Here is a 26,880-nt window from a genome sequence, read left to right on the forward strand (position 1 = left end):
GGTTGCCTACTCCACGATGGAAAAGGAATGCCTGGCAATTGTATCGGCAGCATCTGTAGACCTACTTATACGGGCGCCACTTCACTGTGGAGACAGACCACAACCCCCTACGCTGATTACACATGGTCTCCGGGACGAATGGGAGGTTGCTACGCTGGAGCCTCTCGCTCCAGCAATACCACTTCACCATTCGCCACAAAAGGGTACGTGACCACGGAAATGCTGTCAGGTTATCATGGCAATTGGAGGTTGCAGAAGGGAACATAGGAATGTGATACCCCCTAGTGCCCTCTAGAGCAGGGAGTTGTGAGTGACAAGAGAGACTCCATTTTGGATTTATTTATTCAGGCCCAATATATTGTCTAGAGATCTTCCTCCACTCCTGAAGTGGCCCCCACCCAAAAGAACAGAACTTTACCATATGGCCAGAGAATTAGAGGCCACGTGTTAATGAAGGCAAGGAGGAGCAGAGCTGGGACCCCATGCTGTCTTTTGTGCAAGGCAGCCCACATCAAAGGGAAAGTGTAGACACTTAGACACTGACACCTAGAGATGAATTATTAAGTTCCAAAGGTGGCGCCTATGCAACTGGCACGTCATGATTCTGGTTTCGTCCTGTTGAAGCTGGAGGTCCAGTTCCCGGTGATGGTGAGGAGTCCTCATGGTTCCAAGAGGGATCCTGGATCCACGGTTCATCGTATGGGGTGCAGCACAGTCTGTTACACCGTTGGAGGGTGACTCAGCTCGGTGGAGGCATGCGGGTGAACAATGGCACAGTTCTGGTTGAGTCACCCGGTATGTCTTAGGCGAATGAGCACAGTAATCACCGGCCCGGAACGTACGTAACTTGCAGTCACGGGGGGCAATGGACACCCAGCATGAGTCTGTCCACAGTTAGTGTCACTGGACGCAGGGAATCTGCAGGGAATCTACAGAGCGGGCCTGCGCTCACACAATGCTCAGAGGATGGAGCACCAAACTTTCCCTGCTGCAAGCTCTGTTTTCCTGCCAAGTCTGCTCTCTCTTTCCCGTGCTCAGAGCCTTTTATCAATGTCACGCCCCCTGCTGTCAAGTGCAAAGGTCGGTCCGAGTTTGAAAGCTTTCCCCCCGGTAACAATGATGACAGCCCCGACAGATCCGGAACCGAAGCAAGAGAGATACCCTTGGTCCGGTCAATCTTCTTACGTCTGGACAGGGACAACCCATCATTCCCCATGTAAGGGGGGTTCCACTGTACTCAAAGTATGGGTAGGCACATCCTTCATGGCCAGGGGGCTCTTCAAAAGTGCAGCAACTTAACATGTTACGGTGACGGCTCTGTGAGGATCACCCTGCACCTACTGGCTCCACCTCATAAACCAGAATGCCAGGGTACACCCTCCTCTTCTCCATATTTGAGGCCACTTCCCACTGCACATTTAACTTCCTGTATGGCCTCTTGGCCCTAACCATCACCTGGAGCATCCTTCTGTATCGGTCTCAGATTGGGGTAAACCACTTGCCTCAGGCTCTACCCCATAACCTTGTGCACCAGCCTCAGCTGGCGGTGGTGCTCTTGTGCCCATGCAATGGTATTTCAGCAGTGGATCAGGCATATGGAGATCCTCAATCTCCTGGCCTGCCTTCCCAAACATTAGCTTGTGTAGTGAGTAACCAGTGGTCCTGTGTACCCAGTTGTTATAGGCCCACATTGATTTGGGTTGATATTCCGGCCACGAGGCCACTTGGCTATCCTCCAGAGTACGCAACATCTGAAGCAAGGTGCGGTTGAACCACTCACATGGCCCATTCCTTTGGGAGTGCAAGAGCACTTGATGCCGTAAAGCTGGTACAGGTCGGTCATCTGTATAAAATTCTTGCAGACCGCTTCAGCGGCCGACTTTGCCATATGATCTCTGGTGGGTACGGCCACCACATACAGTTGTGCTCAAAAGTTTACATACCCAGGCAGAATTTTTGCTTTCTTGGCCTTTTTTCAGAGAATATGAATGATAACGCCAAAACTTTTTCTCCACTCATGGTTAGTGGTTTGGTGAAGCCATTTATTGTCAAACTACTGTGTTTTCTCTTTTTAAATCATAATGACAACACAAAACATCCAAATGATCCTGATCAAAAGTTCACATACCCTGGTGATTTTGGCCTGATAACATGCACAGCAGTTAACACAAATGGGTTTGAATGGCTACTAAAGGTAACATCCTCACCTGTTACCTGTTTGTTTGTAATTAGTGTGTTGTGTGTGCATGAAAGCTGAGTGATATTCTGGGATCCAGACAGACTCTTTCATCTTTCATCCAGCCTTTTACTCAGCCCACAATACCAGCATTTGAGGAACACCTTGGACACTATGTCCCGCAAGTTGGGGCAATACACATGGAAGAAAAGACTGCCTATAGTCCCACCACGAAGCACGAGTATATCATTAGTTGCAAACGTCTAAGGCTGCCGTCACACTAGCAGTATTTGGTCATTGCTTTGAACTGTACCGGCAGATGCCGGTATAGTTCAATGTGGCGGGGGAGTCAGCGCTGGCAGCAGGCGGGCCCCCCTGCCTCACAGGGGCCCCATAGCGGCTGCGTGACTTGACGCTAGCTGGGGGCCCCTGGAGGGGTTGGGGCCCCAGGCAGCTGCCTGGTCTGCCTGCCCCTAACGCCGGCCCTGGCCATGGGAGTGATTCAGAAATGCTTCAGGTACAGCTTGCATTTAATGTGGTCTTGCTTTTTAGAGGCCGTAATGGCACAGCAAATATAAAAAACGTAGAGTAGGACTGCCCCATTATGAGAATGCCGTGAAGTGGCGGGGTGGCTCAAAGAATTGATCAATTGTTTGCTAAATGTCTATGACTATGTGGTGGTGTCTGTGAGGTGTAACATGGCCTACAGTGGTTTATGCTGAGTGTATAATAAACCACATGGACTGTTTAAGTAAGAAAACGTGACTGTGTGCATTCATCTCATTTTCAAGCGAGTATTCTCCAACCCGCTAGTGATCGCGGTATATACAGTATATATACAGTATATATGTTACTGTAAAAGTCAGAAGGACGGTAAAACCTAGGATTTACCGGTCAATCTGGACATTCACCAAGGCCGTCGGTAAAAGCTCAAAATGAAAAGTAAAATTGGACTTTTACCGGTGAAGTCTTGGTAAATGTTAACATTTCTCAACAGCATTGGTAAAAGTCAGATGTACTCCATATAAACGAACGATTTTGGACTTTTACCTGGGCGATTTGGTAAATCTTTATATTTACCAGCATGTGTTGGTCAAAGTAACGTTGAGTCACAGAATTCTGACTCTGACCAGCAGATGATGGTGGTAAAAGTTAACTAAACGCATATACAGTATATATTGCAATAATGAAGTATTGCAGTATATAGCACAATAGAATGATCGCATGTTCAAGTCACTTACAAAGACTTAATAAAAAATGAAAAGTAATAAAAAAAGTTTTCATAAATATTTTAAAAAATTACCAAAAATTAAGAAATGTGAGCAAAAACATAGAAATGTAAAAATAAAAAATAAGCATATTGGTATTGCTGCATCCATAAACGTGTAATCTATTAAAATCTAAAATTGTTTATCCTGTATGAAAAACGTACAGAAAAAAAGCCAAAATCGCTATATTTTGGTCACCAAACCACCCATGAAATTGTGCAAATAGTAAGTGGTTTATTAAGGCCGGAGTCACACTAGACCGTAATACGGCCGAGTGCAATGCGATAAAAAATCGCATAGCACTCGACCCAATGTTAATCTATGGGGCAGCTCCTATTATCCGTTGTTTTCTCGGCCGTATTCAGGATCAGAGTGAAATCGCAGCATGCTGGGATTGTCAGCGTATCTCTGCCGAGAATCGCCAATGCAAGTCTATGGGTGCGAGAAAAAAACGGATTACACATGGACCATCAGTGTGACTTGCGAGAATTACGCACCGGTGTTCTATAGAAAAGCCGGCAATTCAGTGCGGTGTACAGTAAAATCACAGTGACATGTTAGAATAGGATAGATAAAATAAATGTCTACACATAGTATAGGTGTATATATACTGTATATATATATATATATATATATATATATATATATATATATATATATATGTCAGTGAGACACACACATATATATATATATATATATATATATATATATATATACATATATTTATATTTCATACAGCGCTAGATAGCAGAAAAGCCGGTAATTCAATTGCCGGCTTTTGCTATCTCCTTATCAAACCCGACAGGATATGAGACATGGTTTACATATAGTAGACCATTTCATATCCCTTATTTTTTACATATTCCTCACTACTAATGTTAGAAGTGTCTGTGTGCAAAATTTGGGGGCTCTAGCTGTTAAAATAAAGGGTTAAATCGCGGAAAAAACTGGCGTGGGCTCACGCGCAATTTTCTCCGCCAGAGTGGGAAAGCCAGTGACTGAGGGCAGATATTAATAGCCTAGAGAGAGACCATGGTTATAGGACCCCCTGGCTAAAAACATCTGCCCCCAGCCACCCCAGAAAAGGTGCGTCTGTGAGATGCGGCTATTCTAGCACTTGGCCTCTCTCTTCCCACTCCCACGTAGCTGTGGGATATGGGGTAATAAAGGGTTAATGTCACCTTGCTATTGTAAGGTGACATTAAGCCAGGTTAATAATGGAGAGGTGTCAATAAGACACCTATCCATTATTAATCCTATATTAATAAAGGGTAAAAAAACACACACATTAGGAAAAAAGTATTTTAATGAAATAAAGACACATGGTGTTATAGTTTATTAAACGCTCAATCCAATTGAAGACCCTTGTCACCTGAAACAAAGTTAAAATAAAAAAAACAACAATATCCCATACCTCTCCGGCGTTACAGTTAAGTCCCATGATGTAAATCCATCAGAAGGGGTTAAATAATTTTACAACCAGGAGCCTGCTAATGCAGCTGTGCTCCTGCCTGTAAAAAGTGGGGAATGAAAGGAAAGCAGGGGAACATAGCTACCTAGACTTGAGGTGCTGCACCCCCTGCTGGCATAACCTCATATGAACTCGAGCGTGAGAAAATATTCTGAAAAATTCCCACGCTCGAGTTCATATGAGTTTATGCCAGCAGGGGGCGCAGCACCTCAAGTCTAGGTAGCTACGTTTACCTGCTTTCCATTCATTCCCCACTTTTTACAGGCAGGAGCACAGCAAATTAGCAGAGCTCCTGCTTGTAAAATTATTTAACCCCTTCTGATGGATTTACATCATGGGACTTGACTGTAATGCCGGAGAGGTATGGGATATTGTTGTTTTTTTATTTTAACTTTGTTTCAGGTGACAAGGGTCTTCAATTGGATTGAGCGTTTAATAAACTATTACAACACCATGTGTATTTATTTCATTAAAATACTTTTTTCCTAATGTGTGTGTGTGTTTTTTAACCCTTTATTAATATAGGATTAATAATGGATAGGTGTCTTTTTGACACCTCTCCATTATTAACCTGGCTTAATGTCACCTTACAATAGCAAGGTGACATTAATCCTTTATTAGCCCCATATCCCACTGCTACAGGGGAGTGGGAAGAGAGAGGCCAAGTGCCAGAATATGCGCATCTTACAGATGCACCTTTTCTGGGGTGGCTGGGGGCAGATGTTTTTAGCCAGGGGGATCCTATAACCATGGTCCCTCTCTAGGCTATTAATATCTGCCCTCAGTCACTGACTTTACCACTCTGGCGGAGAAAATTGCGCGGGAGCCCACGCCAGTTTTTTCAGCGATTTAACCCTTTATTTTAACAGCTAGAGCCCCCAAATTTTGCACACAGACACTTCTAACATTAGTAGTGAGGAATATGTAAAAAAATAAGGGATATGAAATGGTTTACTGTATGTAAATCATGTCTCATATCCTGTCGGGTTTGGGAAGGAGATAGCAAAAGCCGGCAATTGAATTACCGGCTTTTCTACTATATAGCGCTATATGAAATATAAATATATGTATATATATGTGTCTCAATGACATATATATATATATATATATACAGGTCCTTCTCAAAAAATTAGCATATAGTGTTAAATTTCATTATTTACCATAATGTAATGATTATAATTAAACTTTCATATATTATAGATTCATTATCCACCAACTGAAATTTGTCAGGTCTTTTATTGTTTTAATACTGATGATTTTGGCCTACAACTCCTGATAACCCAAAAAACCTGTCTCAATAAATTAGCATATTTCAACCGTCCAATCAAATAAAAGTGTTTTTTAATAACAAACAAAAAAAACATCAAATAATAATGTTCAGTTATGCACTCAATACTTGGTCGGGAATCCTTTGGCAGAAATGACTGCTTCAATGCGGCGTGGCATGGAGGCAATCAGCCTGTGACACTGCTGAGATGTTATGGAGGCCCAGGATGCTTCAATAGCGGCCTTAAGCTCATCCAGAGTGTTGGGTCTTGCGTCTCTCAACTTTCTCTTCACAATATCCCACAGATTCTCTATGGGGTTCAGGTCAGGAGAGTTGGCAGGCCAATTGAGCACAGTAATACCATGGTCAGTAAACCATTTACCAGTGGTTTTGGCACTGTGAGCAGGTGCCAGGAAGCATGAAGTGCTCCAAAATCTCCTGATAGCTAGCTGCATTGACCCTGCCCTTGATGAAACACAAAGGACCAACACCAGCAGCTGACATGGCACCCCACACCATCACTGACTGGGTACTTGACACTGGACTTCAGGCATTTTGGCATTTCCTTCTCCCCAGTCTTCCTCCAGACTCGGGCACCTTGATTTCCGAATGACATGCAAAATTTGCTTTCATCAGAAAAAAGTACTTGGGACCACTTAGCAACAGTCCAGTGCTGCTTCTCTGTAGCCCAGGTCAGGCGCTTCTGCCGCTGTTTGTGGTTCAAAAGTGGCTTTACCTGGGGAATGCGGCACCTGTAGCCCATTTCCTGCACACGCCTGTGCACAGTGGCTCTGGATGTTTCCACACCAGACTCAGTCCACTGCTTCCTCAGGTTCCCCAAGGTCTGGAATCGGTCCTTCTCCACAATCTTCCTCAGGGTCCGGTCACCTCTTCTCGTTGTACAGCGTTTTCTGCCACATTGTTTCCTTCCAACAGACTTACCATTGAGGTGCCTTGATACAGCACTCTGGGAACAGCCTATTTGTTGAGAAATTTCTTTCTGGGTCTTACCCTCTTGCTTGAGGGTGTCAATGATGGCCTTCTTGACATCTGTCAGATCGCTAGTCTTACCCATGATGGGGGTTTTGAGTAATGAACCAGGCAGGGAGTTTTTAAAAGCCTCAGGTATCTTTTGCATGTGTTTAGAGTTAATTAGTTGATTCAGAAGATTAGGGTAATAGGTCGTTTAGAGAACCTTTTCTTGATATGCTAATTTATTGAGACAGGTTTTTTGGGTTATCAGGAGTTGTAGGCCAAAATCATCAGTATTAAAACAATAAAAGACCTGACAAATTTCAGTTGGTGGATAATGAATCTATAATATATGAAAGTTTAATTGTAATCATTACATTATGGTAAATAATGAAATTTAACACTATATGCTAATTTTTTGAGAAGGACCTGTATATATATATATATATATATATATATATATATATATATATAGACTGTATATATGTTTTTACGAATATTTGAGGCCATGGATCCATTCTATGTCCATTTTGCAAGCCGGTGAGATCTCGCCATATGGATGCCATACGGATGCCATACGGATGACACATGGATAATTTTTGGAGAAAAAATTGCATCCTCACATTGAATACGGATCACTGTTCAGGACATTTTCTGCGTATCTCGGCCATCAAAAACGGACCGTATTTTTATACGTTGTGTGTGACTCTGGCCTTAAAGTCCATAAACTGTCCCAACTCACAAAACAAAACGGGCTTGTCTTGATGCAAAGGTAGAAAAAACAAAATAATTCATGCACACTGAGCGACACAAGCAAGTTCTTTCCTCCTCCACCTAAAGACCAGAAATGAAGCAGCTGAGATGCATTAAGTAGTCTAATTAACTCCCAGGGTGGAGATATGGGAGCAGCCAGACCCAGCCATCTATTTCTGACTGCTTCTAAAAATCTGGACCCATTGTACTCACTTAAATAAACCCTCACAGCACTAATTTTGCTGGAGCCTGCTAATCACCTTGGTGACACATATCTCCCATTGAGGACCTGTCCAGATGCAGTCATATAGATACAGCTATGGGAAATTAAACATATCAGGGGTGTTAGAAAATAGCAATACAAACCAATTTTTTTTTTTTACAATGCCCAGAATTTTTTTTTTAAGCTTCTCAAATAGAAAAAGCACGATGCACGTTTAGTATTTCCAATACTTACTGACCTGGATAATCATGTTGCTGGATTATTTGTACTGCACAATAAAAACCAAACTAAAACATGATGACAGAAATTTTCCTCATCTTCCAATATATTTTATGGTAAAATAAATTGTATCAATGAAAACTACAACTCATCCTGCAAAAAAACGAGCATTTATATGGTTATGTGCATGAAAAATAAAAAAAAGTTATGGCTCTTTGTAGAAGTGGTGGAAAAAGCAAAAGGCAAAAATGAAAATTGGTTGTGTCCTTATGTAGTTGAATACTTGTTAATGTACAGTGGTTTAGAGATACAAAACAATATCAAATTGTATGTTTCAGGTCACTGTGAACCCGAATTTCCAGGTCCTGGAGTCAGATTTTTCCAATAATGCAGTGCGATGTGAGCTAACCTACACAGGAAGCTATGTAATAAATCGTAATTGCCGCCTTTCCAGGTAAACTTGTTTTGTATTAAATGATAGATGAATACATTCACATAAACATTTTTTGTCAGAAAAATGTTATCAAAACTTGCATTTCATAAACAATTGTTGAATCGAAAGCCCACGTGAGTAAGATATCAAATTTGGTAAGGGGATCCTGTCACCTCAAAAAATACTATTTACCAGCAGATACAGTAAATAGCGTTGAAATCATGTCTGGCTTACTAGGTCAGTGAAGTTAAAATCTTCTTGCAGTTGCTCACTTCCAGGGAGCCGTTATAGTCACTGCTCATTACATAGTCTGCAGTGTATGTGCAGAGAGCAGGCTGTCTATCAACATGTAAATGGAGAGATGACAGTGTGGTCACTGTGTAGTGTGGATGACAATAACCTCCCTGCGCCACATCGGTGACTGGACGCAAGTGAATGGATGGAGGATATAAATTCATTTTCACTGCTGCTTCAGTAAGGCAGCCAGACATGATTTAAACAGTTTTGTAGAGGCGACACTTTCCCTTTTCTAAATTTGGTGCATCTTACTCAAGATCGATTTATGAAATGCAAGTTTTCATAAATTCCCCCACATTCCCTTTTTAAAGGTTTTTTTTTTATAAAGAAAACAAACTTGTTAATACATTTGTTTCATTTTTTTGCACTGTCTGTATGAAATTTACCCCAGGTACGAGTTGTTCTGAAATTATTTCCTCAAAAATTATGGAGTACGTTATTGTAAATTTGTTGCAGTTGGCCATATCTTAAACCATACACACTTTTTTATTTTTTTTAAATGGCAGAGCCAGTACACAAGGGCGAGAGTGCCATGCGTGTCTATATTTTAGATACTCTAGTGCAGTGGCGGACCCACTATTGGTGCAGGAAACAGGGCCCACTATCACCTCCATAGCAGCTGGAATTGTGCATTATGATGTGCTATTGGACTGTAAAGAGCCTGTATATTATTTTTGCACAGGTGCCCTCTTCTGCCTGTGTCCGCTCCTGCTATAATTTATAATTCTACCTAACTGATCTAATACTGCAGAACATAAAGTCACTTATTGTGAGAAATAATACTGCAGAAATGTTTGCATGTAAACATTTCCTATCACCACTTTGAGGCTGCCCTTTTTATTTATTAGGGCGGAGTCACACTGAACATATGAAAAATCGGTCCGAGTCTTCCTGCCAAGAGTCGCACGAGTGTCATGCGAGTACAATCTGATTTTTCACAACTAGTATCCGATTTACATCCGAATGCAATGCGATTGCTATCCGATTGCGACGCAATTTTAACATGAGCTTTTACATACAGCAATTCTCTATGTCATTTACACATCACTTTCAAAGGAAATATTCCTCAAAACACACAAGTATATATATATATATATATATATATACACACAGTGTATATACGCTATAATAATAGATAGATAGATAGATAGATAGATAGAATAAAAGCTAACAATTCATGTGCCGCGTACAGTAAAATCACAGAGTGACAGGTTAGAATAGAATATATAGAACAGAAATATACACATAGAATACATAGATATATAGATGTCAGTGACACACATATGTATATATGTATATTGCATAGATAGATACAAGAAAAGCCGGTAATTCATCTGCCATGTTCTGTAAAATCACTGCAGGAGCCGACAGGCTAGAAGAGATGGATTACATACAGTAAATACATAAAGAATAGATAGATATATACAGTGAGTATGGAAAGTATTCATACCCCTTTAAATTATTCACTCTTTGTTTCATTGCAGCCATTTGGTAACCTCAAAAAAGTCAATTTTTTTTCTCATTAATATACACTCTGCACCCCATCTTGACTGAAAAAGCAGAAATGTAGAAAGTTTTGCAAATTTAATAAAAAAGAAACACTGAAATATCACATGGTCATAAGTATTCAGACCCTTTTCTCAGACACTCATATTTAAGTCACATGCTGTTCATTTCATTGTGATCCTCCTTGAGATGGTTCTACTCCTTCATTGGAGTCCAGCTGTGTTTAATTACACTGCACTGATAGGACTTGATTTGGAAAGGCACACACCTGTCTATATAAGACCTCACAGCTCACAGTGCATGTCAGACCAAATGAGAATCATGAGGTCAAAGGAACTGGCAGAGGGGCTTAAAAACAGAATTGTGGAAAGGCACAGATCTGCCCAAAGTTTGCACAGCGAATAAGCCTCCTTACTTTGACAAGCCAGCTGGTATGTCACTCTCCATAAGGAGAAACGCTACCCCTTAGACCCCAGTCCAGAGCCTCTCACCTAGCCAAATCAGTTCTCATGCTTCGCACTGACAAGAGCCAACAGCCCGAAACACCGTGTCTGCGAATTGAGATACTGATTTGGCTTTTATCATAATGCACGACTCGTTAAAGGGTTGATTGTGACTTGTAGGATTGCTACTCCCAACAGGTGGCGCTTTAGAGTTTAAGTCCTCTTTTTCTCAGAAGAGGCAACTTGAATATTTAATATCCCAGAGGAGCATTGCACAGCGAATAAGCCTCCTTACCTTGCAAGCCAGCTGGTATGTCACTCTCCATAAGAAGAAACGCTACCCCTTAGACCAAAGTTACAACAGAATTTCTGCAGTAATCACAGTTCCTAAGAGCACAGTGGCCTCCATGATCCTTAAATGGAAAAAGTTTGGGACCACCAGAAGTGTTCCTAGACCTGGCTGTCCAGCCAAACTGAGCAATCGCGGGAGAAGAGCTTTGGTGAGAGAGGTAAAGAAGAACCCCAAGATCATTGTGGTTGAGCTCCAGAGATGCAGTAGGGAGATGGGAGAAAGTTCCACAAAGTCAACTATCACTGCAGCCCTCCACCAGTCGGGCCTTTATGGCAGAGTGGCCCGACAGAAGCTTCTCCTCAGTGCAAGACATATGAAAGCCCGCATAGAGTTTGCTAAAAAGCACATGAAGGACTCCCAGATTATGAGAAATAAGATTATCTGGTCTGATGAGATGAATATAGACCTATTTTGATAATTTTAAGTAATATGTGTGGAGAAAACCATGCACTGCTCATCACCTGCCCAATACAATCCAAACAGTGAAACATGGTGGTGGCAGCATCATGCTATGGAGGCGTTTTTCAGCTGCAGGGACAGGACGACTGGTTGTCATTGAAGGAAACATGAATGCGGCCAAGTACAGAGATATCCAGGATGAAACCCTCTTTCAGAGTGCTCTGGACCTCAGACTTGGCCAAAGGTTCACCTTCCAACAAGACAATGACCCTAAGCACACAGCTAAAATAACAAAGGAGGAGCTTAAGAACAACTCTGTGACCATTCTTGACTGGCCCAGTCTAACCTAAACCCAACTGAGCATCTCTGGAGAGACCTGAAAATGGCTTTCCAACAACATTCACCATCCAACCTGACGGAACTGGAGAGGATCTGTGTTGTGAATTCTGCTTTTGGGCTCCCTCCGGTGGTTGTAGGTGGTAATGCAGTTGTCCCTGAGTTGCAGTCCTGGTCAGGTGTATCTGCTGATTGCATTTCTGACTGGGGTATTTAGGCGTGCAGGATTCATTAGTCCTTGCCAGTTGTCCATGGTTGTTGAGAGGTTTTGGTCCTGGTTTGGTTCCATCTGCCTTCTGCCAAATCAGCAAAGATAAGTGTCTGGTTTTGTTTCTGTGGCACACATGCTGTGTGCGTAATAATTCTGTGCTATTCAGTGTTTTTTTGTCCAGCTTAGATTGTCAGTATTTTCTCAGTCTTGTTGGATTCTCTGGAGTGGCAGATATACATTCCATGTCTTTAGTTAGATTGTGGAACTTTTGTATTATCTGCTGTGGATATTTTTGGAAGGGTTTTAATACTGACCGCTTAGTATTCTGTCCTATCTTTCCCTATTTAGCTAGAGTGGCCTCTTTTGCTGAATCCTGTTTTCTGCCTGTGTGTGTCTTTCCTCTCCTACTCACAGTCAATATTCGTGGGGGGCTGCCTATCCTTTGGGGTTCTGCTCTGAGGCAAGGTAGTATTCCTATTTCCATCTATAGGGGTATTTAGTCCTCTGGCTGTGTCGAGGTGTCTAGGGTTTGTTAGGCACACCCCACGGCTACTTCTAGTTGCGGTGTTAGTTTAGGTTTTGCGGTCAGTACAGTTTCCACCTACTCCAGAGAAAGTTCATGCGGCTCCAAAGTCACCAGATCATAACAGATCTGCAAGGAAGAATCGCAGAGGATCCCCAAATCCAGGTGTGAAAAACTTGTTGCATCATTCCCAAGAAGACTCATGGCTGTACTAGCTCAAAAGAGTGCTTCTACTCAATACTGAGCAAAGGGTCTGAATACTTATGACCATGTGATATTTCAGTTTTTCTATTTTACTAAATTTGCAAAGATTACTACATTTCTGTTTTCTTTTCCAGTCAAATGGGGTGTAGAGTGTACATTAACGAGAAAAGAAGAAAGTAGAACTTTTTTGAATTTACCAAATGGCTGCAATGAAATAAAGAGTGAAACATTTAAAGGGGTTTGAATACTTTCCACCCACTGTATATATATATATATATATATATATATATATATATATATATATACTAGACTGTGGCCCAATTCTAACGCATCGCGTATTCTAGAATGCACAGCCAGGTAGTATATAACACGGCCCACGTAGTATATAGCACAGCCACGTAGTATATTGCACAGCCACGTAGTATATAACACAGCCACGTAGTATATAGCACAACCCACGTAGCATATAGCATAGCCACGTAGTATATAGCACAGCCCACTTAGTATATAACACAGCCCACGTAGTATATTAAACAGCCACATAGTATATTGCACAGCCACATAGTATATAACACAGCCCACATAGTATATAGCACAGCCCACGTAGTATATAACACAGCCCACGTAGTATATAACACAGCCCAGGCAGTATATAAAACAGCCCATGTAGTATATTAAACAGCCACGTAGTATATTGCCCAGCCACGTAGTATATAACACAGCCCACGCAGTATGTAACACAGCCCACATAGTATATAGCACAGCCCACGTAGTATATAGCACAGGCCACGTAGTATATAGCACAGCCCATGTAGTATATAGCACAGGCCACATAGTATATAACACAGCCACATAGTATATAACACAGCCCACATAGTATATAGCATAGCCACATAGTATATAACACAGCCCATGTAGTATATAGCACAGCCTACATAGTATATAGCACAGGCCACGTAATATATAACACAGCCACGTAGTATATAACACAGGCCATGCAGTATATAACACAGCCACGTAGTATATAGCACAGCCCATGTAGTATGTAACACAGGCCATGTAATATATAGCGCAGCCCACGTAGTATATAACACAGCCCACGTAGTATATAACACAGCCCACGCAGTATAGAACACAGGCCATGTAGTATAGAACACAGGCCATGTAGTACATAACACAGCCCACGTAGTATATAGCAATGTGGGCACCATATCCCTGTTAAAAAAAACAATTAAAATTAAAAAAATAGTTATATACTCACCTTCCGTCGGCCCCCGGATTCAGCCGAGGCCTTTACCGATGCTCCTCGCTCTCCGGTCCCAAGAATGTATTGCGGCAATGAGTCTAGATCATGGAGCGGTCTCGCGGGACCACTACTGTTATGGTTTCCAATGGCAAGGAAACATCAGAAGCACAGAATAAACGGACAAGCTCTCGGGTGATGGAAACTAGAGCTGACCGCGATGCTAAACCTACACACCACACTAGAAGTAGCCAGGGGGCATTCCTGCGTTGTCTCTAGATGCCGCGCGCCAGCCGGAGAACTAACTACCCCTGGTAGAAGAAAACACAGTCCTGGCTTGCCTCCAGAGAATGTCCCCACAGGAGATAGCAGCCCCCCACATATAATAACGGTGAGAGCAGATGAAAAGACACACGTAGTATGAAAGCAGATTTAGCACAGAGAGGCCCGCTAACTAAATAGCAGAAAGATACAACAGAGGACTTCGCGGTCAGCTGCAAAACCCTTCAAAACACCATCCTGAAATTACCTTAACTCATGTGACAACTCATGCCACTGGAGTGGTAATTTCAGCCCAACAAGAGCTTCCAGCTGCAGAGATTCACATAAGTGCAAACTGGACAAAACATACAAAAATAGACTTAAGGACTAAAGTGTCCAACTTAGCTGAGCAGAAAACTGGGAGCAGGAACATGCAACAGAATCACTCTGGATACATTGATGGCCAGCATTAGAATGACTGAGGAGCAAGGTTAAATAGGATACTCCCACATCCTGATAGGAACAGGTGAACTGAGAAGGCAAAGCTTGCAGGACACCAGTACCACAAGAGACCACCGGGGGAGCCCACGAACCGAATCACAACAGTACCCCCCCCTTAAGGAGGGGGCACCGAACCCTCACAAGAACCACCAGGGCGATCTGGATGAGCCCTATGAAAGGCACGGACCAAATCAGAAGCATGAACATCAGAAGCTGTAACCCAAGAATTATCCTCTTGACCGTAGCCCTTCCATTTCACCAGATATTGAAGTCTCCGTCTGGAAACACGGGAGTCCAAGATTTTCTCCACCACGTACTCCAATTCACCCTCAACCAGCACAGGAGCAGGAGGCTCAACAGAAGGCACAAGTGGTACCTCATACCTCCGCAATAATGACCGATGGAAGACATTATGGATAGCAAAGGATGCTGGGAGGTCCAAACGAAAAGACACAGGGTTAAGAATTTCCAAAATCTTATAAGGACCGATGAACCGAGGCTTAAACTTAGGAGAAGAGACCCTCATAGGGACAAAACGGGAGGACAACCACACCAAGTCCCCAACACGAAGACGAGGACCAACACGACGATGGCGATTAGCAAAACGTTGAGTCCTCTCCTGGGACAACTCCAAATTGTCCACCACTTGCCCCCAAATACGATGCAACCTATCCACCATGGTATCCACTCCAGGACAATCCGAAGACTCCACCTGACCAGATGAAAAACGAGGATGGAACCCTGAATTGCAAAAGAAAGGGGAGACCAAAGTGGCAGAACTGGCCCGATTATTAAGGGCAAACTCAGCCAACGGCAAAAAGGAGACCCAGTCATCCTGATCAGCAGACACGAAACACCTCAAATAAGTCTCCAAGGTCTGATTAGTACGTTCCGTCTGGCCATTTGTCTGGGGATGAAATGCAGACGAAAAAGACAAATCAATGCCCATCCTGGCACAAAACGCCCGCCAAAATCTGGACACAAACTGGGATCCCCTGTCGGAAACGATATTCTCCGGAATACCATGCAGCCGAACCACATTCTGAAAAAACAGGGGCACCAACTCAGATGAGGAAGGCAGCTTGGGCAAGGGCACCAAATGAACCATCTTAGAAAAGCGGTCACACACCACCCAAATGACGGACATCTTCTGAGAAACAGGGAGATCAGAAATAAAATCCATAGAGATGTGTGTCCAAGGCCTCTTAGGAACAGGCAAGGGCAACAACAACCCACTAGCCCGAGAACAACAAGGCTTGGCCCGAGCACAAACATCGCAAGACTGCACAAAAGTACGCACGTCCCGAGACAGGGAAGGCCACCAGAAGGACCTAGCCACCAAATCTCTGGTACCAAAAATTCCCGGATGACCTGCCAACGCAGAAGAATGAACCTCCGAGATGACTCTATTGGTCCACTCATCCGGCACAAACAATCTACCAGGCGGACAACGATCAGGCCGATCCGCCTGAAACTCTTGTAAAGCACGTCGCAGGTCTGGGAAGACAGCAGACAATATCACCCCATCCTTAAGTATACCCGTAGGTTTAGAATCACCAGGGGAATCAGGTTCAAAACTCCTAGAAAGGGCATCCGCCTTCACATTCTTAGTACCTGGCAGATACGAAACCACAAAATTAAACCGGGAGAAAAACAACGACCAGCGCGCCTGTCTAGGATTCAGACGTCTGGCCGACTCAAGATAAATCAAATTTTTGTGATCAGTCAAGACCACCACCTGATGTTTAGCACCCTCAAGCCAATGACGCCACTCCTCGAATGCCCACTTCATCGCCAAAAGCTCCCGATTACCGACGTCATAATTTCGCTCGGCGGGCGAAAATTTTCGAGAAAAGAACGCACAAGGTCTCATCACCGAACAATCTGAACTATTCTGCGACAAAACCGCCCCCGCTCCGATCTCGGAAGCATCAACTTCCACCTGAAAAGGAAGAGAAACATCAGGCTGGCACAACACCGGAGCAGAAGAAAAACGGCGCTTAAGCTCCCGAAAGGCCTCCACAGCAGCAGGAGACCAATCTGCAACATCAGCACCCTTTTTAGTCAAATCAGTCAAAGGCCTGACAACGCTAGAAAAACCAGTTATGAATCGACGATAAAAGTTAGCAAAGCCCAAAAATTTCTGAAGGCCCTTAAGAGAAGTCGGTTGCGTCCAGTCACAAATAGCCCGAACCTTCCCAGGATCCATCTCAATAGAAGAGGGGGAAAAAATGTACCCCAAAAAAGAAATCTTCTGAACCCCAAAAACACACTTTGAACCTTTAACAAACAGAGAATTGGTCCGCAAAACCTGAAAAACCCTCCTAACTTGTTGAACATGAGATTCCCAGTCATCCGAAAAAATCAAGATATCGTCCAAATACACAATCATAAATTTATCCAGATATTCACGGAAAATATTGTGCATAAAAGACTGAAAGACCGAAGGGGCATTTGACAGACCAAAAGGCATCACCAAATACTCAAAATGGCCCTCGGGCGTATTAAATGCGGTTTTCCACTCATCCGCCTGCTTAATTCGCACCAAATTATACGCACCGCGAAGATCAATCTTAGAGAACCACTTCACCCCCTCAATGCGAGCAAATAAATCTGTCAGCAATGGCAAAGGATACTGATACTTGACTGTGATCTTATTCAAGAGTCTATAATCAATACAAGGTCTCAAAGAACCATCGCTTTTAGCTACGAAAAAGAACCCCGCTCCAAGAGGAGACGAAGAAGGACGAATATGTCCCCTTTCCAAGGACTCCCTAATATACTCTCGCATGGCAGCATGTTCAGGTACAGACAGATTGAATAGACGACCCTTAGGAAATTTACTGCCAGGGATCAAATCTATGGCGCAATCGCAATCTCTGTGAGGAGGAAGAGAATTAAGAGTAGATTCCTCAAAAACCTCACGATAATCAGACAAAAACTCAGGAATTTCAGAGGGAATAGATGAAGCAATGGAGACCAAAGATGTGTCCCCATGATTACCCTGACATCCCCAGCTTAGTACAGACATTGTTTTCCAGTCAAGGACTGGGTTATGAGTTTGCAACCATGGCAATCCCAGCACCAACACATCATGTAGATTATACAGTACAAGGAAGCGAATCACCTCTTGATGGTCTGGAGTCATACGCATAGTCACTTGTGTCCAGTATTGTGGTTTATTACTAGCCAATGGTGTAGAATCAATACCCTTTAAAGGTATAGGAACTTCCAGAGGCTCTAGATCAAACCCACAGCGCCTGGCAAAGGACCAATCCATAAGACTCAAAGCGGCGCCAGAATCCACATACGCATCCGCAACAATAGAAGATAACGAACAAATTAGAGTTACAGACAAAATAAACTTGGACTGCAAAGTGCCAATAGCAGAGGATTTATCAACTTTCTTTGTTCGTTTAGAGCATGCTGATATAACATGAGTAGAATTTCCACAATAGAAGCACAAATGATTTTTGCTATAAATCTGTCGTTCGCTTCTGGACAGAAAGCTATCACATTGCATACTCTGTGGTGCCTCTTCAGAAGACACCGCCAACTGGTGCACAGGTTTGCGTTCCCGTAAACGCCGATCAATCTGAATTGCCATTGTCATGGACTCATTCAGACCAGTAGGCGCAGGAAACCCCACCATGACGTCTTTTACAGCATCAGAGAGACCTTCTCTGAAAATTGCCGCCAGAGCGCACTCATTCCACTGAGTAAGCACAGACCATTTTCGAAATTTTTGGCAATATATTTCGGCTTCATCTTGCCCCTGAGAGAGGGCTATTAGGGCTTTCTCAGCCTGAATCTCCAAATTTGGTTCCTCATAAAGCAACCCCAAAGCCAGAAAAAACGCATCCACATTGAGCAACGCAGGATCCCCTGGTGCCAATGAAAATGCCCAATTTTGGGGGTCACCCCGCAGTAAAGAAATAACAATTTTTACTTGCTGGGCAGGATCTCCAGCAGAATGAGATCTCAGCGAAAGAAACAATTTACAATTGTATTTAAAATTTAGAAAACAAGATCGATCTCCAGAAAAAAACTCCGGTATAGGAATTTTAGGTTCAGACCGAGGAGCATGTAACAAAAAATCTTGTATATTCTGAACTTTAGAGGCAAGATTATACAAATTGGTAGCCAGACTCTGGGGATCCATATTTCAACAGATAAAGTCTGAGCCATTCAGGGGTTAAGAGGAGAGGAAAACAGGAGACTGCAATTAGAGCTGGAGTGCAACTTCAGAGGAAAAAAAAAAAAAAAGGTTTCACAGTTCCTTTTCTCTCCTGCTTCAGCCTATAGATTAAACATTTTGGCTGGCCATACTGTTATGGTTTCCAATGGCAAGGAAACATCAGAAGCACAGAATAAACGGACAAGCTCTCGGGTGATGGAAACTAGAGCTGACCGCGAGGCTAAACCTACACACCACACTAGAAGTAGCCAGGGGGCATTCCTGCGTTGTCTCTAGATGCCGCGCGCCAGCCGGAGAACTAACTACCCCTGGTAGAAGAAAACACAGTCCTGGCTTGCCTCCAGAGAATGTCCCCACAGGAGATAGCAGCCCCCCACATATAATAACGGTGAGAGCAGATGAAAAGACACACGTAGTATGAAAGCAGATTTAGCACAGAGAGGCCCGCTAACTAAATAGCAGAAAGATACAACAGAGGACTTCGCGGTCAGCTGCAAAACCCTTCAAAACACCATCCTGAAATTACCTTAACTCATGTGACAACTCATGCCACTGGAGTGGTAATTTCAGCCCAACAAGAGCTTCCAGCTGCAGAGATTCACATAAGTGCAAACTGGACAAAACATACAAAAATAGACTTAAGGACTAAAGTGTCCAACTTAGCTGAGCAGAAAACTGGGAGCAGGAACATGCAACAGAATCACTCTGGATACATTGATGGCCAGCATTAGAATGACTGAGGAGCAAGGTTAAATAGGATACTCCCACATCCTGATAGGAACAGGTGAACTGAGAAGGCAAAGCTTGCAGGACACCAGTACCACAAGAGACCACCGGGGGAGCCCACGAACCGAATCACAACACACTACGTCATCTCGGGAGACAGCTACGTAATCTCGAGTGAGTGCCGTAATGCATTCTTGGGACAGGAGCGCGAGGAGTGGGAAAGGCTGCGGCAGACTTCGGAACGTGAGAATATAATGTTTTTTTTAAATTATTTTTAACATTCTATGTTTTCACTATTGATGCTGCATAGGCAGCATCAATAGTAAAAAGTGAAGCGGTGTTCAAATCCTGCCCCAATCTCGCTGATTGGTCGCGGCCAGCTGGCCGCGACCAATCAGCGACCCAGGATTTCCGTTACGGAAGTTACAGACAGACAGACGGAAGTACCCCTTAGGCAATTATATATACATAGATACAGCTCTGGCAAAAATTAAGAGACCACTGCACAGTTTTATAAAAATCAGCTTCTCTACATGTCTGACAGCCATTCCATTCCAGTGTCAGTTGAATTCCAACCAAAGTACACTTCAGTCTACTTAATGTGCTTCTGATTAGGTGATCACCTGGACCAAATCTTATTTAACGAAGGAAAGTATAAAAAAACACTGCTGTGGTGTTCACAATTCTCTTGTAATAGTACAAGCTGGATGGCGAAACAAGTGCTAGTAATATCCCAAAAGTAATAGGAATGAAAAAATAACTTTTCACCATGCCAAAGGAGTTGAAAAGAAAAGTCTTAAGTGAGGGAAAAAAAGGGCTCAATTCTGGCTTTACTAGCAGAGGGATACAGTGAGCATCATGTTGCCTCCATCCTTAAAATTTTTAAGATGGCAGTCCATTACAACAAGGTCATGCAGCAGACATTGGGGACAACAAAGCTACAGACCGGCAGAGGGCAAAAATGACTCTCCACTGACCGGGATGACCATCATCTTATTTGAATGTCACTCAGCAACCGCAGGATGACATCAAGTGACCTACAAAAGGAATGGCCAATGGCAGCTGGGGTGAAGTGCACAGCAAGGACAATTCGTAACAGGCTCCTAGAGGCAGGACTCAAGTCATGTAAAGCTAGAAAAAAGCCTTTCATCAATGAGAAGCAAAGGATAGCCAGGCTATGCCAGTATATGCCAAAGACCATAAGGACTGAACCATAGAGGACTGGAGTAAAGTCATCCAATGTTTACAGTAGATGGAGACCTGGAGAGGCGTACAAGCCACAGTGTCTCTATCTATCTATCTATCTATCTATCTATCTATCTATCTATCTATCTATCTATCTATCTGTATGTACACTGCTCAAAAAAAAGGGAACACTAAAATCCCACATCCTAGATATCACTGAATGAAATATTCCAGTTATAAATCTTTATTCATTACATAGTGGAATGTGTTGAAAACAATTAAACCTAAAAATGATCAATGTAAATCACAACTAATATCCCACGGAGGTCAGGAGTTGAAATGATGCTCAAAATCAAAGTGGAAAATGAAGTTACAGGCTGATCCAACTTTAGTGGAAATGCCTCAAGAGAAGGAAATGATGCTCAGTAGTGTGTGTGGCCTCCACGTACCTGTATGATCTCCCTACAATGCCTGGGCATGTGTTGTGAATTCCGTTCTTGGGCTCCCTCCGGTGGTTGTAAATGGCACTTTTGTGAATTCTGCCCTTGGACTCCCTCTGGTGGTTTTGAGTGGAACTGCTGCTCCTTGGGTTTAGCATTAGCAGATGCTTCCACTGATTGTCTCTCCTGGCTCTGCTATTTAACCTGGCTCTGGGCTTCAGCCAGTGCCAGCTGTCAATGTTTCTTGGTTGGATTCAGATCTCTCCTTGGATTTATCAGACCAGATTATATTAAATAAAATACATTTTTTTATTAAAAATAAATTGCAATCACAAAAAAACATCTTAATATTCTTAATAAATAAATATCTGTTGTAGATTATACAATTTTAGTAATAATAAAAATTTCCATACGTTTTGGTGATGTTTTTTGTGATTGCAATTTATTTTTAATAAAAAAATATATTTTATTTAATATAATCTGGTCTGATGGAATTTTTTAAGGGTTCATTTCTATAGTGTTTTTCCTCAGTTTATAAAAATTATTATCTCTGGTGTTTCTTTCTATATAGGTTGTTGTTCTCTCCTTGGATTTCTCTGATTGCCTGTCTGTTATGGTTCTCAATGGCAAGAGAACATAGCCCAGCAAACATAAGAACTAGCTCTTGGAAGGATGGAAACTAAACTGACCATGAACTAAACCTGCCGCACAACTAACAGTAGCCGGGTAGCGTTGCCTGCGTTTTATCCCTAGACGCCCAGCGCCGGCCGGAGGACTAACTAATCCTGGCAGAGGAAAATATAGTCCTGGCTCACCTCTAGAGAAATTTCCCCGAAAGGCAGACAGAGGCCCCCACATATATTGGCGGTGATTTTAGATGAAATGACAAACGTAGTATGAAAATAGGTTTAGCAAAATTGAGGTCCGCTTACTAGATAGCAGGAAGACAGAAAGGACACTTTCATGGTCAGCTGAAAACCCTATCAAAACACATCCTGAAATTACTTTAAGACTCTAGTATTAACTCATAACATCAGAGTGGCAATTTCAGATCACAAGAGCTTTCCAGACACAGAAACGAAACTACAGCTGTGAACTGGAACAAAATGCAAAAACAAACAAGGACTAAAGTCCAACTTAGCTGGAAGTTGTCTAGCAGCAGGAACATGCACAGAAAGGCTTCTGATTACAATGTTGACCGGCATGGAAGTGACAGAGGAGCAAGGCTAAATAGCGACTCCCACATCCTGATGGGAACAGGTGAACAGAGGGGATGATGCACACCAGTTCAATTCCACCAGTGGCCACCGGGGGAGCCCAAAATCCAACTTCACAACAGTACCCCCCCCTCAAGGAGGGGGCACCGAACCCTCACCAGAACCACCAGGGCGATCAGGATGAGCCCTATGAAAGGCACGGACCAGATCGGAGGCATGAACATCAGAGGCAGTCACCCAAGAATTATCCTCCTGACCGTATCCCTTCCATTTGACCAGATACTGGAGTTTCCGTCTGGAAACACGGGAGTCCAAGATTTTTTCCACAACGTACTCCAACTCGCCCTCAACCAACACCGGAGCAGGAGGCTCAACGGAAGGCACAACCGGTACCTCATACCTGCGCAATAATGACCGATGAAAAACATTATGAATAGAAAAAGATGCAGGGAGGTCCAAACGGAAGGACACAGGGTTAAGAATCTCCAATATCTTGTACGGGCCGATGAACCGAGGCTTAAACTTGGGAGAAGAAACCCTCATAGGGACAAAACGAGAAGACAACCACACCAAATCCCCAACACAAAGCCGAGGACCAACCCGACGCCGGCGGTTGGCAAAAAGCTGAGTCTTCTCCTGGGACAACTTCAAATTGTCCACTACCTGCCCCCAAATCTGATGCAACCTCTGCACCACAGCATCCACTCCAGGACAATCCGAAGATTCCACCTGACCAGAAGAAAATCGAGGATGAAACCCCGAATTACAGAAAAAGGGAGACACCAAGGTGGCAGAGCTGGCCCGATTATTGAGGGCAAACTCCGCTAAAGGCAAAAAAGCAACCCAATCATCCTGATCTGCAGACACAAAACACCTCAAATATGTCTCCAAGGTCTGATTCGTCCGCTCGGTCTGGCCATTAGTCTGAGGATGGAAAGCAGACGAGAAAGACAAATCTATGCCCATCCTAGCACAGAATGCTCGCCAAAATCTAGACACGAATTGGGTACCTCTGTCAGAAACGATATTCTCCGGAATACCATGCAAACGGACCACATTTTGAAAAAACAGAGGAACCAACTCGGAAGAAGAAGGTAACTTAGGCAGGGGAACCAAATGGACCATCTTAGAGAAACGATCACACACCACCCAAATGACAGACATCTTCTGAGAAACAGGAAGATCCGAAATAAAATCCATCGAGATGTGCGTCCAGGGCCTCTTCGGGATAGGCAAGGGCAACAACAATCCACTAGCCCGAGAACAACAAGGCTTGGCCCGAGCACAAACGTCACAAGACTGCACGAAGCCTCGCACATCTCGAGACAGGGAAGGCCACCAGAAGGACCTTGCCACCAAATCCCTAGTACCAAAGATTCCAGGATGACCTGCCAACGCAGAAGAATGAACCTCAGAAATGACTTTACTGGTCCAATCATCAGGAACAAACAGTCTACCAGGTGGGCAACGATCAGGTCTATCCGCCTGAAACTCCTGCAAGGCCCGCCGCAGGTCTGGAGAAACGGCAGACAATATCACTCCATCCTTAAGGATACCTGTAGGTTCAGAATTACCAGGGGAGTCAGGCTCAAAACTCCTAGAAAGGGCATCCGCCTTAACATTCTTAGAACCCGGCAGGTAGGACACCACAAAATTAAACCGAGAGAAAAACAACGACCAGCGCGCCTGTCTAGGATTCAGGCGTCTGGCGGACTCAAGATAAATTAGATTTTTGTGGTCAGTCAATACCACCACCTGATGTCTAGCCCCCTCAAGCCAATGACGCCACTCCTCAAAAGCCCACTTCATGGCCAAAAGCTCCCGATTCCCAACATCATAATTCCGCTCGGCGGGCGAAAATTTACGCGAGAAAAAAGCACAAGGTCTCATCACGGAGCAATCGGAACTTCTCTGCGACAAAACCGCCCCAGCTCCGATTTCAGAAGCGTCGACCTCAACCTGAAAAGGAAGAGCAACATCAGGCTGACGCAACACAGGGGCGGAAGACAAGCGGCGCTTAAGCTCCCGAAAGGCCTCCACAGCAGCAGGGGACCAATCAGCAACATCAGCACCCTTCTTAGTCAAATCAGTCAATGGTTTAACAACATCAGAAAAACCAGTAATAAATCGACGATAAAAGTTAGCAAAGCCCAAAAATTTCTGAAGACTCTTAAGAGAAGAGGGCTGCGTCCAATCACAAATAGCCTGAACCTTGACAGGATCCATCTCGATGGAAGAGGGAGAAAAAATATATCCCAAAAAGGAAATCTTTTGAACCCCAAAAACGCACTTAGAACCCTTCACACACAAGGAATTAGACCGCAAAACCTGAAAAACCCTCCTGACCTGCTGGACATGAGAGTCCCAGTCATCCGAAAAAATCAAAATATCATCCAGATACACAATCATAAATTTATCCAAATAATCACGGAAAATGTCATGCATAAAGGACTGAAAGACCGAAGGTGCATTAGAAAGACCAAAAGGCATCACCAAATACTCAAAGTGGCCCTCGGACGTATTAAATGCGGTTTTCCACTCATCCCCCTGCTTAATTCGCACCAAATTATACGCCCCACGGAGATCTATCTTAGAGAACCACTTGGCCCCCTTTATGCGAGCAAACAAATCAGTCAGCAGTGGCAACGGATATTGATATTTAACCGTGATTTTATTCAAAAGCCGATAATCAATACACGGCCTCAAAGAGCCATCTTTCTTAGCCACAAAGAAAAAACCGGCTCCTAAGGGAGATGACGAAGGACGAATATGTCCCTTTTCCAAGGACTCCTTTATATATTCTCGCATAGCAGCATGTTCAGGCACAGACAGATTAAATAAACGACCCTTAGGGTATTTACTACCCGGAATCAAATCTATGGCACAATCGCACTCCCGGTGCGGAGGTAATGAACCAAGCTTAGGTTCTTCAAAAACGTCACGATATTCAGTCAAGAATTCAGGAATCTCAGAGGGAATAGATGATGAAATGGAAACCACAGGTACGTCCCCATGCGTCCCCTTACATCCCCAGCTTAACACAGACATAGCTTTCCAGTCAAGGACTGGGTTATGAGATTGCAGCCATGGCAATCCAAGCACCAACACATCATGTAGGTTATACAGCACAAGAAAGCGAATAATCTCCTGATGATCCGGATTAATCCGCATAGTTACTTGTGTCCAGTATTGTGGTTTATTGCTAGCCAATGGGGTGGAGTCAATCCCCTTCAGGGGTATAGGAGTTTCAAGAGGCTCCAAATCATACCCACAGCGTTTGGCAAAGGACCAATCCATAAGACTCAAAGCGGCGCCAGAGTCGACATAGGCATCCGCGGTAATAGATGATAAAGAACAAATCAGGGTCACAGATAGAATAAACTTAGACTGTAAAGTGCCAATTGAAACAGACTTATCAAGCTTCTTAGTACGCTTAGAGCATGCTGATATAACATGAGTTGAATCACCGCAATAGAAGCACAACCCATTTTTCCGTCTAAAATTCTGCCGTTCACTTCTGGACAGAATTCTATCACATTGCATATTCTCTGGCGTCTTCTCAGTAGACACCGCCAAATGGTGCACAGGTTTGCGCTCCCGCAGACGCCTATCGATCTGGATAGCCATTGTCATGGACTCATTCAGACCCGCAGGCACAGGGAACCCCACCATAACATCCTTAATGGCGTCAGAGAGACCCTCTCTGAAATTCGCCGCCAGGGCGCACTCATTCCACTGAGTAAAATTCAGGCAAAGGAATTCTAGGTTCAGATATAGGAACCTGAACAACAAAATCTTGTAAATTTTGAACTTTCGTGGTGAGATTATTCAAACCTGCAGCTAAACTCTGAATATCCATTTTAAACAGGTGAACACAGAGCCATTCCAGGATTAGAAGGAGAGAGAGAGAGGAAGGCTGCAATATAGGCAGACTTGCAAGAGATTCAATTACAAGCACACTCAGAACTGAAGGGAAAAAAAAAAAAAAATCTTCAGCAGACTTCTCTTTTCTCTCCTTTCTCTGTCAATTAATTTAACCCTTTCCGGCCGGTCAAA

At 43.5% G+C, this 26,880-nt stretch overlaps 1 protein-coding gene across 1 annotated transcript in view; it reads left to right on the top strand.

Moving 5' to 3' along the window:
• LOC143796654 (uncharacterized) overlaps nucleotides 1–26,880 on the top strand; it is a 137,648-nt gene that overhangs the window by 90,439 nt on the left and 20,329 nt on the right. Inside the window, exon 6 of the mRNA XM_077281041.1 lies at nucleotides 8,688–8,803. Coding sequence (XP_077137156.1) covers nucleotides 8,688–8,803 — 116 coding nt within the window. The remainder of the gene's footprint in view (nucleotides 1–8,687; nucleotides 8,804–26,880) is intronic.

This window comes from Ranitomeya variabilis, chromosome 1 (assembly GCF_051348905.1).
Source record: "Ranitomeya variabilis isolate aRanVar5 chromosome 1, aRanVar5.hap1, whole genome shotgun sequence".
Classification (NCBI taxonomy): domain Eukaryota; kingdom Metazoa; phylum Chordata; class Amphibia; order Anura; family Dendrobatidae; genus Ranitomeya; species Ranitomeya variabilis.